The following is a 12,469-nucleotide window of genomic DNA, read 5'->3' as shown; positions in this document are numbered from 1 at the left end:
TAGCGAGATCCTCTAAGTCTGCAAACACGAACGCTTGGATGACTTGGGGAAAACGACAATTTCTTCTCGTGAAAATTTTCTTTGGGATCAAAGTAATTTAGATGAGCAGGCACAGTCTGTGAGAAATTAAGTGCTACCGGTGTTATTTTCTGCCACACAGGTACGGATCTGGCAAATGAAAGTACTTAAGAAAGATGCAGAAAGATAAACTGTTTTTGATTTTACTGAACTTTTTTTTTCCTCCCAAATTTTGCATTTATTTAAAACTGTTCAGTCAAAAAACATGGCACCAACTCAATTAATTAAGCCATCTAGATCTGGCAAAGGCTAATAGCTAAAGTTTAAACTGAGAATTTAAATGGTGAAGGATGAGGATTGAAGTTACTTTCATTGTGGCATGGTTGTGGGTGGACAACCAGCTCTGAATATTTCAGAAACTGCTGATCCGCTGGGATATCCACACACAGCCATCTTTTAGATGTACACAGAATGGCCTGAAAAGAGAGAAAATGACCAACGTGCATTTATTGCGGAGACAAAAATGTCACGTTGATATCAAAGGAGAATAGCTAATTCCAGATTATAGAAAGACATCAGTAGCTTAAATAGATTGGTACAATAAAGCGATGCAGAATGCCATCTATGAATGCATAACTTGTTAAACATAAAAGGAGATGCTCTGCAGCAGCAGAAGACTACACTGCTCAACTAAGATCAGTAAACTGAAGCTAAAATTTGCACGAGGTTATAAATGTGCTGTATGGTTTGATAGGTCTCAATTTTAGAAATCATTTTACTAGGCACTGCATATGTACATCTCTAAAGATATTAACTGATTTGAGCACAAAGTACTTTTTCCCTCCATAGACCATAAACTACCACTATAGTTGTCTGACAGATTGTTAAAAATGTGTTACAAGTAGAAATTTCACCTTAATGTGACACTTAAGTCTTTCAGTTCTTGCTCTTGGCATAAAGCCTGAATGCTAATGATGCACCACTGTTGTTTTATGAGCTAGAACAGAGTCTTATACCTCTTATACTTTCGCATAAGAGGTCCCTCTGGGTCTGGAAGGAACTTGGCAAGCGGCTTCTTTAAGAGATTTATGTTGGCTATTAATGTCTTATCTCAAAGATCAAAGATTACTAAACCTTGTGTTCTTCCATGTACCAAAGTATCTGTTACTCTGCAGTTTACACAGTGGAAATTACAGAATTTAAAAAATATATATATCAAATTTGCTATTGATTTAGGAAAAATTAAGTTGCTTTTTATCTTGGGGAAAAAATGAGATTCTGTAGTGAAATCTCTGACTGTAAATGCAGTTTTTTTCTTTTATTAATCACCCCAATATTGTCGACCAATTTTAGCTCATGAAAGCAAATTCCTAATCTTAGAACTGAAAGCAGAAGTTTCATCCTATTGTTTTATGTTTTATTCATAGATTAGGTCTCTGTTGCAGCTTTCCTGCACTGTGCAACTCCAATAAAATCCCTGTTGCATGTTTTCCTGTGTTACAGTAGCAAGGCTTTGATATCTGTGATTTTGCTGTGAGTTCTGGCAGATGTCCGTCTGCACAGATTTCCATCAGAATTATTACAGAATTTCACATGAAAGCCTGGCTTCGGGTCGATCTGTTATTATCTCACAGTCCAGTATGACGGACATCAGAAGGCAGACTTCTTATCTTATTTTTCTCTATTTTTCCTCCCACGCAGTCCTGCTGAAATTGCCCCTCGGCAAAGCACTCAATCCGCCTCCTGTAGTTTCTATATGTTTCCTCTGAACTGCTGAAAACACTCACATGCTCAAAAAATAAGTTACCTAGCCTTCTGGCTGAAACACAATTGCCTTGCTGCAACATAATTAGACCATGTAAATCATTCAGACAGAACTCAGGAAATAGTTCATACTGTGAAGCAGACAGAAAGCATGTTTTCATCCAGTGACTGTCATTCTGCCGTTTATGTTGCAATTTAATCCACCAGGCAATCAAATTAGAAGCAACGAAGTCAACCATGAGGAATATAGTTTTAATGTGAATTACACTTCTTTTTGTCACATTGCCAATGTCTTCCTTTTATTGTTTTATGTTTTATGGTGGCTAAGTGGACCAAAGCTAAACAAATAGTAAAAAAGTAAGTGAGCTAAAAAAATTAACAGAAGTAGTTATTTGTTGCTTTTTTGTGTGTGTTTTTGTAATCTTTTGCCCGTCCAAAGTTGTTCCTGTTTCCTAAAGCAGTCATAACAGTCATGTACGCATGGCTAGATAAGCAAATTAGCTCATGTCTTGTAGCACATTCATCAAGTTTTAGGGCGGCTATTAGCTACTTTTTGAATTCAAAAGGGAGACAATTTAATTTTCAAATGATACTGCAAAATGTAATTTTTTAATGGACGTGTTAGGTGCCATAAATCAGTTAACATAAAAGCAATTAGACTGGGGAAGCTCTGGCAAGTTGGAGGCACATTGAATGGGAATTCACTCGTGTTGTCTAAGATTTGTTTTCCATATTGTTCCCTGTTGTAACATTGTTAGCATTGGGAGGATAACGGGAAGAGTGTGAGTTTTCTCCTGTTGCCGTTGATCTGATATTTCTCAAGAGGGGCAAATGAAAAAGATTTAAGGAATTAGGAGGACCAGCTGTCACATCAGTCTGTGGAGCCAAAGAAGAAATGGTTATAAATGATTCATTCTTCCTGGATGGCTGGCTGGCTGACGGATGGACGGACAGAGGAACCAAATTGATGAAGCAACGGTTCCATTACCAAACACCACCATCCAAAACCGGGGTGCGTGTTGGTGTGTTTGAGTGGGTGGCAGCGTCACACATTCTGCTCATCCATCTGGTTCACTTGGGGAATGACAGTCTGACATTTGCATTGGAAGAAAAGGGGAAAATGTTACCAGGCGCGATTGGCAATGTTTTCTCACAGATCCAAACCCGGCTCACATCTCACGTTTTGTGCTTTTTCAAAGCTAAGCTGAGCAAATATTTCACTCGCTCACATCACAACTACTAAAACTCTTTTGCGCTTTGATTTAGTATGATTCGAGCGAAGAACAGCGACAAACGAACTGTAGATAAATTTCCGAGTCTGTTTCTCTCTCTAGAGGCCCGCTGCATTATGCATATCTATTCTTGATGTAAACAATAGCTAGCTGTGCAGCTTTTAATGCATTATTCAATGTTATAGTGTGAATTAACTCGGTTACAATAAAACGGTCCCTTTTAAGTTCTGCATCATCAGTGTTATATCATTTATAGAAGACATTAAGACATTAAAAGAAAAGAAGAGGATGACTTGTATTGTGAAAATGATCAAATTGCTTATGATTCAATGCATGTCTGATTTGAAGAAGGCAAAATCCTTGGGAAAGATTTGTGGTGTATTTGTGAATCACGCTCGGGGCATCATAAATCCCATATTGTATTTCTTTTTCAGTTCTCCTATTATTTCACACCTGTCAGGTGGAGGTTTCTTATTATAGTGCTTTGCATACAAATTTATTCTATTGACATCAACTCATTTATCAGCCAGCAGAAGTTTGATTTAAAAAAAATTAAATAAAATAAAACAATGCATCTTAAAGGTCTTCAGATGATCCAAAAGGGTCAAAAAGCAATAAGGTTTTAATCTTCTGATATAAATGACCTTTTTTAATTTATGAGGTTCTACAATTAAAACAGAGGGCACCAGCTAATTTGAATAACTCTAAGATAAATGTTACTTTTTGATCACCTAATTTAATTTTAATATTTGTGTGTTTTTTTATGAACAAGACTTTTCTACATGAAGCCCCTCAATTTGTATTCGGAGACACCAAATATTAACCCTCCATCCCATGTAATTCTGGATGACTCTAATATATGACTTCTTCTAGATCATTTACATATTTTTATATAGGTGCTTTCTTTTGTTATTGTAAAATGAATTACCAGATATTTTTAAGAACTTTTAAACCATTTTGTGGTTTATCTAACAACTCTATATTTAAATTTGATGTGTTTGTGCTTCTACAATATGAATCAACACACAGTAAATCAATTCCTACCTCTTCATATGTTAAAGTTATTACTCTGAGTCTTCGGATGCACTTATGCTGTGACATAATGAATTATTCTTAATAACTGCATCAAAATTAAGCTTTTGCCATGACTTCTTAGGGGGATATTGATACTTTTTTCAGAATATTAAGCAACCATAATATGTGTTATTTTACCTTTACATGCTTAAGAACCAACCACATAATTCACCAGACTACTCAGATACGAGTGTATGATTCATTAAATTACTCTAGATTCAAACTAATACGTTTGTTTTTATGTCGAGATAGGGTCTTTTAAAATGGTTTATAATTGCTTTGCATGTCAACATTTAGGATTTACGAGATATTTAACTGGTTGTCTTTTTTTGTTGTTTTGTTGTATAATTCTCAATAACTATAACACAGCTGAGCGGTTAATTTAATACTACTTAATTCACAACTATAAAGATTTGACTTACGATGTTTGAAGATGATCCATAACTAGAAACTGAATATTCTAGTTATGGATTAAGACATTAGTTGTTAATTCCCCCTTAGTTCTGCTTAAACCATCTGTTACTCAAATACAACCTCATGGTACATTTAACTGTTAACCTGAAAGATTGTATCAGTTGCTACACCTGATATACATTCATAGTCTGAACGTCTCTTTTCTTAACAGTGATTAGTAAACAGATAACTCATTAAAATAAATAGAGCTTTACTATTTTGGACCTGTGAGATAATTGGGGATCTCAGGGTTATGGATATATTTTTCCAGGGTCAGTTTCCTGCTTTGTAGGCAAGCAACGGACTAATTTACTCGAAAGTCTTTCTATTTTTACTCTATTAATGAAAAAAACATTAGATGAGATAAAAAATATATTTTGAGGATTTGAATATTGAGCTTTAATCTTATGAGATTAGACATTTTTAGCACCAAAATGTATTGGCAAAGAATCCGTCAGGGAAGCAGAGAGAAAAATGACAACACAGAAATAATGCAGATGATGTGAGAAATGTCAAATCATTGGCACCAACCAATGAAAAAAGACCTGGGAAACAGGCAGTTATATCAGCGAGCAAAAAACATCTTAAGATCTAATTTACCTTTAAATTTAACTTTTAACTTTTATTGCCAAATATCCTTTTTGTTGTATCATTATTATTCTAAATAATGGTTTTTGTATTAAGTGCCTACTTTTTAAATAATGACATTTACAGACCTTACGCAATGCCATCTACTGCATTGCAGAACCAGGTTTCACATCACATAGAGAAAAAAGTGGAATAAAGTTGCGTTGAAAACACTGAAAAACACAAACTGTTATTTACAGCTGATGGATGATTACTATGAACCGTGCAGCCAACTTTTCTTGGCCATGTTGCTTGTGATTGTTCATGTTTTGGCTGAAATTCTTTGGTTTTCATCTCAGAGGACAAGAAAAGCCTGCACCCAGTGGAGAATTACCAAGTTATTGCAACAAAGTCTCAGGAAATTAGATAAGTGTCTGATTGAAAATAGTCAAACACTAGATATCAAACTTTAAATTACAATAGCTTGTCAATATATTCTTGGAACAAAGCTCTTCTGTGTTGGAGCCAACCGTTTACTGAGAAATTCAGAGCAACTTTTTGCATCTGAGAGTCTTCCCAGAGAGACATGGATCACACTTTGGATTTTAGCCAATGCGTAGCAGTGGTTCATATTGGCAGAAAAAACGTCCTCAGATGCAACAAATTCTCGATTCAAATCAGTTACAAAGTTCTGTTTTCTGTCTTCCTTCAACAGGACTGGAACTGCTGGCTTTGTACAACAACCCGCCGGTCCGAGAGGGCCAGGTGAAATACTACACTGTCAAAGTGCCACTGCGGGTTCAAAGCTATGAAGAAGGCATCAAAGGTGTGGAGGCCAACTGGTTGGATCACATGACCCAACACTTCAACAATGGCGCCTCGCTGGTTGACGGATATTTCTACCTGGGCAACGGGAAAGGTATTGATTTTAATTTTAAGAACAAACAACCCATTTGTGTCCCTTTATTTCTGAAAACATCTATGTCAAGACCTCCAGTTGTCTGTGGAAGTCCACACTATAGCTGGTTTTTCATTGTTTGTTGACCATGTTGTCCTTTTTCCTTTCACTGAAGCACCAGTAAAAATGTCAAAACAGATTCTAAACTCACACCAGTCTCCATGATATTAAAAGCCTGTGGCAAGAGGTTATGAACCTTAACTGGTGTGCAAATAATTATGCGTTAGCTGACATTCGTTTTTCTCTAGAAAACAATCAGAAATGTCATATTCATATAAGCCGTTTGCCTTGTTTTGGTTGGATTCGTGGTTTAATCATTCAGGATTGGTCACAAAATTTCTCTATTTACTTTTCAGAGGGCTTCTATATTATAATATTATTGAACAGGGTTCATCCAAATTTTGACCATAAACTTAAAAGTCTTCAATTTACTTTTTTTGGATGACTGAACAATTGATGTCTTACTGTAAATTGTTCTTTTGTGCTGAAGTGAATCCAGTTAAGTGGAGTTTACAAACTGAAAAATCTCCCCAAATAAGAGAAAAATTATTCAGTAATTGCATACAGACCTTGTAGAAAATAATGCAAAACTGAATTTGGAGAACAACTAATGGTTGTTTGTTGTCTAAATTACTGAGGAATCCCACTTATTTACAGTTCAGTATTCGCAGATTCACCTATTTGTGAGTTTTTCTGTGAAATATAACTTCAAAAATATTTCCAGAAATTATTTGCACAAACTTTTTTGTTGAGAATGATCTAAAACATTTTAAAGATGATTCAGCTTGAGGAGCTGAAATTCCTATTTGAAGCTGCTTAACTGGCCAATCAGACAGTTTTGCTAAGACTGCGAATACAGTGTGTATTAATGCAAAAATAAGTTATAATTGGTATGTAAAATATGAAAACAGGGAGTTATAAGCATTCTTGGAGAGGATCTCAAGTATTCACAGATTACCCTGATTCCACTGTATTCACAATACAGAGCAGATGCATTTTGGAAATCTACACAGCATCCAACACACAAACACAATCTATTTGTTTTTATTAAGCAATAACTAATTTATCACTGGTTGATAGAAGCTAATAAATCTGCTTCTGTTCTTCCATCTGACTCCTGGAAGTTAAATGTATAGATTTTTTAAACTTAATTCTGAGTTAGAGCACCCTTTGTAATTCTTGGCACTATTCCCAGCAGCATGCAAACTCTGCCTGGATATTTTTCTAAAAATTGTGACGTGAAGCATATCCTGGCAATGCTAATGGCCGACATGTTTGATTGGTTGTAGTTGACACTAGTGACTTATGTGCAAGGATTGATAAATGTCCTTCAAGCCCCAGCTCATCCTATCATCAGCATCTAAAACAGATTTACACAGACTCTCTGAAATATGGAGCAAAGCATATTCCACATAAATCAGTTATGCTTCACTGAATTCAATTTATGTTCAATTTTTATTTTGGGTCTAAAGATAACAGAAACAACGTTATAATAAAAAAACCCACTAACATTGTAACGTTATTATGACATATTTCCCGGTAACACTTTATTTGACGGGTTGTGAATAAGACTGTCATGACACCGTCATAAACATGACATAACACCGTCATAAACATGACATAACACCTGTCATGAACATGAATAAGTCTACATTACTGATTAAACTTAAAAAATTATTTAACTTTAAGTTTAATCAGTAATACTATTATAACAAATTTATGTCAAATCATGATTTCTTGGTTAATGTCAAGTTGTCATAACAAAGACATTTTGAATAAAGTCAACTTTGTATTAAAAGTGTCATAATTTACCGGATGACACTTTATGACAACAGTCATAAATATTCATGAAGACTTACTCATGTTTATGACAGGTGTCATGACAGTCTTATTCACAACCCGTCAAATAAAGTGTTACCTATTTCACTTTCTGAGCATAATGTTATTTTGCATCTCTTGTCTTCCTTTTGTCTCTTTTTGTCAATTTAGTGAGAGACGTGGAGTAACACACAGATGGACCATGTAACATGTTTATTTAGCAACATATAGCAATTTATAATGTTAACTAATAACAATTCTATCAACTATTTCTGCTGTTACTGTTCCCTTGAAGGCCCTATATCTTTTCTACTCTAATATTTCAGCAGGCGCTGCCATGGGGCTTCCCCCAGTCTCAAAGCCTGGAGCCAAACTCAGCCCCTTCGTATCTGTAAATCACTCAGCCTAGATGCTCTTCAGTCAGCAAATGTAAAATTGTCCTATATTGTTAAATGCTTATCTAAGTCACAGCACCTTTAAAGTATTTTTTTCTTTCTATATTCCGACTGTTAGTTAATTTTATAAAAAAAAGAAAAAGTAAAATTAATAATCCCAATAAATCTGTGCAGGTTCTTATATCCTATATAGATTAATTATTTTTTTTTACTTTATGAATAATTGTTTTAAATGATCAATCTTTATTTTAGTTTATTCCAAAATCAAGCAGATCTATTGAAATGCATGTTTTAAGAGTCAAATAGAGAATGTTGTCCAACTTTAAGGGATGTTTGGGAACCATATCATTACTCTTACATCAGACCCCTGCAGCACTGTGACAGCAGAGAAATACGCCGACAGAGTAAATACATGGCAAAACTCATTAATCTGGAAAAATGAACGCTCCAGCAGCTCCGAAACAAAGATAATTAACCTGATAACAAATTGGTGCTTCCTTGCATATTTTATGTCCTGAAAAATGGAGTAATGAAGTGTATTATTATGATTACACATACAAGAGTCCTCTAACATTTTCTTCATCTTTCATATGGTGTTAAAATATGCAGAAAATCTCTGGATTATCAGCAGCATTTGCCACTATTGTGCTTTACTGATTATTACAACTGGATTTAGTTCACGGCTCAAAGTTTACCACTTCTAAAAATAGACAACTTTACTGGTGTAATTTTAGTTTTTTTGGATATTTGCTCTCCAGAGAGCAGCTGGCAGAATGACATCAAAGCAGCAGCTATTTGTTGTTAGCAGCTAATTACATCAAACAGCCGAGAAGCTCAGGGCTTTTGAATCGGCTTCCATTCCTGCCATCTCCATATTTAGCAGATGAGTTTGTGAATTGATGATGGGGCTCTTGACATGATGCAGGGGACCATCTCAGCCTCATGAACATCAAGGACATGTTTGACAGCAAAGCGGCACTCTAAAGGACACGGACCAGCAGACTTATAGCTGGATGGGAGAAGCCAGTGACAGTCTTGATTTGCAGCACAGAGAAAACAACTTGTCATGCTCTGATAAATACACGAACTGTCTAATGAGTCATTTTGCTTTTTTAAGACCGACCTCTTTCTTGGATATTAGGTTTGATCGTGGGTGTCTGCCTTTCACTATATGTTACAGGTCTGGGAAGCGGTTGGAAGACGGTCCTAGTTTTATCAGCTTCTTGTTGTTTGTGTAATTTTCCTGTTTTTGTCTTCTTTTTTTCATCAATGATGGAAATGTTTGTTTTATTTTTCCTTTCTGCGCAGGGCATAGAATACCACAGATTTGACCTTTCATATAAATGTACCTTCTTTTCTCCAAATCTCTTCACAATGTTCTTGTGCAGCTTTTAGATTTATTCAACAACCTTCAATCCTCTCAGGTAGCATCGATAGTTTTCTTACCTTTTCAGTTTCTCTCAGGTCTGAAGAATATCTTTACTAAGCAAAAAGTTAAAGTGCATTTTCTTATTCTCTGTCTACAGTGACATGGATGATACATTTCCCATATTGTTTAATCAGTACCACATGATGAATCTCAGCTCCTGAGAAAAGTTTAGAGTCCAAGTGAAACAAAAAAATATCCAGAATCAAAAGGAGGTTTTGTTTAACATAGTCAGTGACAGTTTTAGTCAAGTTGTTGAGACGATTTGTTTGCATGATACACTTTATTTTGCTTCTTTTTCCATAAATAACCAGTTCCATACATTTATGTGCCGTAACGTAGTTTAACTAAACCAGTTACCACAATTACTGTGCCTGTCTGACTGGTTCTACCTGTTTTGTAACCTGATACCTTCCAAAAACGTACCCTCATCCATTCTAGCATTGATCTAAATTTAACAAAATGACCAGGTTTCTAATTTGCTGAATAATTTCAGCTGTGGGCATGGTGCCATTAGAACTAATTGCTGGAGGGGGAGCCTTAAGAAAACTCCTTTGGATTAGAAATTTCAAAGCTTCGTTTGCATTTTTTCCCAAACACTGACATTCTGCTAAACTTTGACTGCACCTACCAACACGTAATGAAATATTTAAACTGTTTGAAACAGTGGGTTTAAAAATGTGTCTCTTGATTATTCCCAGTGCAGCTGCTGTATAATAGTGAATCTTTGAGATAAGGATAGTTCGTGAGTTGAGGACACTTGAAGTTATTTTTCCCAAGGGGAACAACTGGAACGCTTTAAACATTTTACTCGCTAGAAGAAGCTTCAGCAATATTTCCCAACTATAAGCACCTATCTTCTTTAACTCTCTTTTTCCTCTGGTTCAGTTTGTGTTTTTATGATAAACAGCAACAGGGAGTGCGTGCATCTCTGTAAGAGATCTCTTTTACAGAAACTTTAGGAATAAACATGTGAATGTCCTGATTTATGATAGTTTTTGCTTATCTGTGTGAGGAGTTTACTACAAGAATGACTTGTAAGTATGTAGTAAAGTTGTCCCTCTATCCAGCTATGATGTTTATGCATCTGCTGAGGAGTCAGACTGTTATGGTACAACATTTGCATACACATATGGCTACTGTGCTATCCACACTGGCAGTACTGGTCAAAAAAAAAAAAAATGCAGTGTGATACACTAATGTAGCTTCTGAGTTTTCCAGGAAATGGCTCTACTTTTGACTTAAATGGAAAGAAACGGGACTTCTTCTTTTGCTTATTGAGGACATTTCAGCTGTAAATTAAAAATGTAGGTCCAAAATTCAGCCACAGCTTTATTCCTAACAACAAAAGCAGCACAGTTCTGCCAGACATGGACCTACGCAAAATATATTGTAATATAATACAAGAATATACGTTTAGCCATCTAGTAATGGTTATGTTAGAGGATAGATGGGATATGGCTCCCACCCAGGGTGCCAATCGGTCAGGGGATGGCATGAAAAGATTATACGTGTTTTGCATTAAATACATTCCATTGCCTAATCATGTCTAGTCACTAGAAGCACTAAAGTTTGCATTTTAAAGAACTGTTTCACTATTCTGAATGGGATTTATTCAACAGTTTGAATATTCAAATCTAAAATGGATTATCCTGCACACCAGTTGTTTTTGTTTGTTTTTTACAATTAAAGATTTAGTGAATCTTTCACCTATAAGTAAATACAAAAATAGCCTTTTTGGTGCTTTTTTGTGCCTGGGATAATTTCGAATTAAGGCAAAAAGCAAATTGTTGACTGGTTATGGCTGTGCTAATTAATTTAAATTTTAAAAGATAACCACCTAGGACACCTGTGGTGTCAGTCTTGCAGTAAACTAAAACCAAACTGAGATTCCCTTCACCACCATCCCACCACTGCTATCTTAATATATATCAATATAGCTGAATATGACACAATTTTTAACTGTATATTAAATTCAAAAGAGAAACATCTACTCATAGCTAATATTTACTTAGATATTTTTACAGATGTAACAGAAATAAAAAGTGTATTTTAATTTCTAACAAATATTGTGTACATGCATTTCACTTATGGATTCCTGTCAGAGTAAAATTCAAGCAAACTTACTTCTTTATTAGCATTTCTTTAAGGCAAGTAGCCTAAATATAGGACAATCGATAGCAGAAATATTGCATTGAACGCTCATTGCATTCAATGCATTGCATTATTGCAATTTGTTGCATTTAAAGTGCAACAAATTGACATGATTCAATGTTCTAAGTGGCTATCTCGCTGTGCAATCAACATAATTTTATTTTTTTTTCCTGTTCAAGCTGCTTGGCTGTGAGCCAGCAGGAGGCATGACCAGTTTAACTGTGCACTCACAATTTTTTATAATCATGCTATTGTTATGCAGAGGCACTAAATTAGCAGCTGATTGATATTAATTATCCTTTCACCTCATAGCTTTTAAAACTTTAATTCTAAACTGTAACATTTATTTCACAGCACTCAAAAGCTCTCAAAGATATGCAGCTCTTGACTGCAGAGGCATGCGGAGTAATGGATGGTAGTAAAGAACAATTTGTAAGAATATTATAGGGGTGAAATATTTTACTTAGCAATTGATAGTAGAGTTATTTCAGGTTGCATGAAGCTGTTGGTAAAAGAAATCCAAACTACATAAATAAAAAAAAACAATCCCAGTCGTGGCTGTAGAAGCTGCAGATTTTAATGTTGTGTTCAGAAATTGGTTGAAAGAACA

The 12,469-nt window shown here is 35.3% G+C and overlaps 1 protein-coding gene across 3 annotated transcripts in view; it reads left to right on the top strand.

Moving 5' to 3' along the window:
* Positions 1 to 12,469, top strand: part of LOC102217667 (raftlin-like) — a 141,389-nt gene that overhangs the window by 87,553 nt on the left and 41,367 nt on the right. For all 3 annotated transcript variants that reach the window (XM_023331039.1, XM_023331038.1, XM_023331040.1), the window contains one exon: positions 5,824 to 6,027. In XM_023331039.1, coding sequence (XP_023186807.1) covers positions 5,824 to 6,027 — 204 coding nt within the window. The remainder of the gene's footprint in view (positions 1 to 5,823; positions 6,028 to 12,469) is intronic.

Source organism: Xiphophorus maculatus, chromosome 3 (assembly GCF_002775205.1).
Source record: "Xiphophorus maculatus strain JP 163 A chromosome 3, X_maculatus-5.0-male, whole genome shotgun sequence".
In the NCBI taxonomy this organism is placed as follows: domain Eukaryota; kingdom Metazoa; phylum Chordata; class Actinopteri; order Cyprinodontiformes; family Poeciliidae; genus Xiphophorus; species Xiphophorus maculatus.
This window is presented reverse-complemented; position numbering and strand designations above follow the sequence as displayed.